Consider the following 3668-nt stretch of genomic DNA (forward strand, 5'->3'; position numbering starts at 1 on the left):
TTTTTTGGCATTTAAAATATATCTTTCTGTTTTTCAATATGTTTATTGACATTTACTGATTTGCAAGTAAATGGGCTGCCTTGTAATTTCAAACAATCTGAGATGTAATATCTCTTGGACGCCTAATGTAAAGCTTACAGTTCTTTTTTTGCTAACCCGCTCTGTCTCAGTTGTTTGTCACTGGTTCCAACTGTATTTTATATTTTTAAATTTTATAATAATGAGACACATTTCCTGATATATTTATATATTACCTAAATCTTGATTTCAAATATACAAGGAATTTTTGTAATCAACGGTATTTCAGAAGCTGATTGCAATGAGTGCCACGCTGATGCCTAAGTTCAATGTTATTTGCAATTGTTTTATAAATTGCAAAAACCTGATTAAAAACGTAATAGTTAGTTATCACTCTATCACCTTACTCTTTGTTTTATATTGCTCTCCTTCATCTCAAGACTGCAATCTTTTTGATGTTATTTCTGATCAAATTGACCATGAACTTCTCTTTATCCTTTATCTAATATCGTTGTTGTTGGTACTTTAATGCTCATCACATTGAATGGCTTGGCTCTAGTGTCAGTGACTATGCAGGCATTAAGACCCACAACTGTCGTCTTTCTCAATCTTTAAAACAAATAGTTAACTTTCCAACTTGCTTTCCAGACAATCCGAATCATTTACCTTCTCTGCTCAACTTATGTCTTGCTTCTGATCTTAGTCAGTGCTCAGTTTCTCCACATTCACTCTTAGGTGCTTCTTATCATGGTTTGATCTCCCTAAAACTATTATTTCATTCTTTTTCATCATCAGAACCCCCTTAGCATTATAACACTTACAACTTCCTTAAACTTCCCTTTCGACGATTACAAGATTACAAGCCTCACTCTCCTCCATGGTTTTCCTCTCATTGTGCTGCTACAATTTCCAATCATAACCAATAGTTTTATATGTTTTAGTTAACACTTTTCAAAGGTTCTGTCTAACGCAAAAGCCCACTATTCTCAGGTCATAAAATCTTGTATTTCATTTCAAAAATTCTCTCGTGACTTCTGCAGAGTCTTCAACAGCATCTATAACAAGAGTAAATCTGTTATTCAATCTCTCTTGCATAGTTCAGATTTTGTTAAGAATTTCTCAACAATATTATCTCTTGATCCCACTAGTTGCATTCTAGTTCATTTCTCTTGATCCCACTAGTTGTATTCTAGAATTTCTCAACAATATTATCTCTTGATCCCACTAATTGCATTCAATCTCCTCGTTCTACTGCTGATTTGTTAACGGTAATAACTGATAGGTTTTATTGAGCATTAGATAAATGTAGAGAGACTAAAGCTATGGCTCTCCACATTTCTTAAGCTTCTGATAAAGTTTAGCATGCTGGGCTTCTCAATAAGCTCTCCTACTACAGTGTATCAGGTAAGATCTTTAGGATTATTTAATCCTTTCTTACCAATATTAGTATAAAAGTCGCCCTCAATGGACTGCATTCTTCTTCATATCCTGTAACTTCAGAGGCTCCTTCAGGATTGATCCTTGGCCCTATACTTTTTTAAATTTACATTAATGATCTTCTAAATATTATTATATTTACATTTAAGGTGGCATTATTTGCTGATGATACTGCCATTTTTTCTTGTCTTGATAAGAAGCCAATACTCTCTGATTGGTTGGAGGGGGCATTTGAGATTAAAAAGGATCTCACTTCAGCTACAGCATGGGGCTCTCAATGAATGGCGATCTTTAACTCAGATAAAATTCTTTTTTTCAGTTAATTGTTATCACAATAATCTAGATCTTCCCATATTTATGAAGAGATATACTTAAGAGATAAGTTATCTACCTTTTATCTTCTAGGATTAACTCTTATTTCTGATCTTTCTTGGAACCATATATCAAATAGATTGCAAAATTAGCATCTGCTAGAGTTGTATCTCTTATTGTGCTTGCCACTTTCTTACTCAGGATTCTCTTTTTCTTACTCAGGATCTCTATAAATCTCAAATCCATCCTTCTATGGAATACTGTTGCTATACCTAGGGCAAATCTTCTAATGATGCCCTTTCTCTTTTGACAAGGTGCAAAAATGCATTGTAAACATAGTTAGACCTGCTCTTCCAGCAAACCTCCAACTATTAACACATTGTCGTAATGTTGCTTCTCTTTTCTAAAAATACTATAATAGGTACTGCTCTAAAGAGCCAGCATATCTTGTGCCATCTACTAAAATTTATTCTCGTGTTACTTGTCATTCAATTAAGTCTCAGCCTTTTACTGTGTGATTGTTCCTAAGTCTAGATATTTTCCTTGAATATCAGTCCAGAATTCACTTCTTTTATCTTGTTTACCTGATTCATATAATTTGCAATCTTTTAAGTCTTCTGTTAAACATTATCTTGCTCTATAAATTTTATCTTTTCTCTTCCTATAACTTCCAACTCTAGTAGTGGTAGCTTGCAGCCTAGTTAAAAGAGAGGGTATTGAAAAAAAAAAAAAAAAAAAGATATAATTTTCATATTTGTTTGTGAAAAGTGTTTTTTTACAAAACTACATGTTTTGTTAAAAAACACTTTTAATATGCATTAAATAATATGCATTTATGGTAAAGGTAATGGTTCAACACACCCTCTATCCCCAAAGATACACCTGGTGGTGTATTAAAGGTCTTTCCAATAATATATTGCTATCTGGTATTTGATCAGTTTAAAAATTTCAATCTACATACCTAATATAACTTACTAATAACTACAACCTATATACCTAATATAACTAATATAAGACAATAATGCTTAGGGGTTGGTCATTAAGCAGGTCCCTAATTATCAGAAAATAATTTCAAAAGTATTTCAATCTAGGTCTCAAAAGAAGCAAAATTATCTAAAAATTAAAAAAAAAATTTTTTATTGATGTTATAAAATAACATTTAAAATATAATATAGAACATTTTTTTGATATTTTATATAAAAGTTTTTCTTATATATAAACCAAAAATCTATATCCTTACTTTACCATGCTCTTCTTCAAAAGCCCTAGCTGTTTTTAGAAGATGATTCTCTTTAAGCCAAGAGTGAACCAGAGAACATGTTGTTTCAAATGACATTTTTGATAAACTTAAAACTTTACAGTTGCACTATAATATATATATATATATATATATATATATATATATATATATATATATATATATATATATATATATATATATATATATATATATAATATATAATATAGAATAAATATCACTATAAAATAAAAAAATAATATATAACCGAACATGATGTAATTTTTTATTATTACATTATGTTCGGTTAATTATTATAATTACTATATATTATTAATGATGTCACTAAAACAATATATATATATATATATATATATATATATATATAAATATACATATTTATATATATATATATATATATAAATATATATATATATTTATATATATAAATATATATATATATATTTATATATATATACAAGAGCTGTATCATGAATATATATATCTATATATTCATGATACAGCTATATATATATATATATATATATATATATATATATATATATATATATATATATATACAAGAGCTGTATCATGAATATATATATATGTATATATATATATACATATATATATATATATATATATATATATATATATATAT

The 3668-nt window shown here is 28.3% G+C and overlaps 1 protein-coding gene across 1 annotated transcript in view; it reads right to left on the bottom strand.

The window, feature by feature from the left end:
* Positions 1 to 3132, bottom strand: part of LOC100210902 (uncharacterized) — a 13850-nt gene extending 10718 nt beyond the window's left edge. Inside the window, exon 1 of the mRNA XM_065791594.1 lies at positions 3008 to 3132. Coding sequence (XP_065647666.1) covers positions 3008 to 3103 — 96 coding nt within the window. The 5' untranslated portion in view covers positions 3104 to 3132. The remainder of the gene's footprint in view (positions 1 to 3007) is intronic.
* Between the last annotated feature and the right edge of the window lie 536 nt (positions 3133 to 3668).

The sequence above is a fragment of the Hydra vulgaris genome, chromosome 02 (assembly GCF_038396675.1).
Source record: "Hydra vulgaris chromosome 02, alternate assembly HydraT2T_AEP".
NCBI lineage: Eukaryota > Metazoa > Cnidaria > Hydrozoa > Anthoathecata > Hydridae > Hydra > Hydra vulgaris.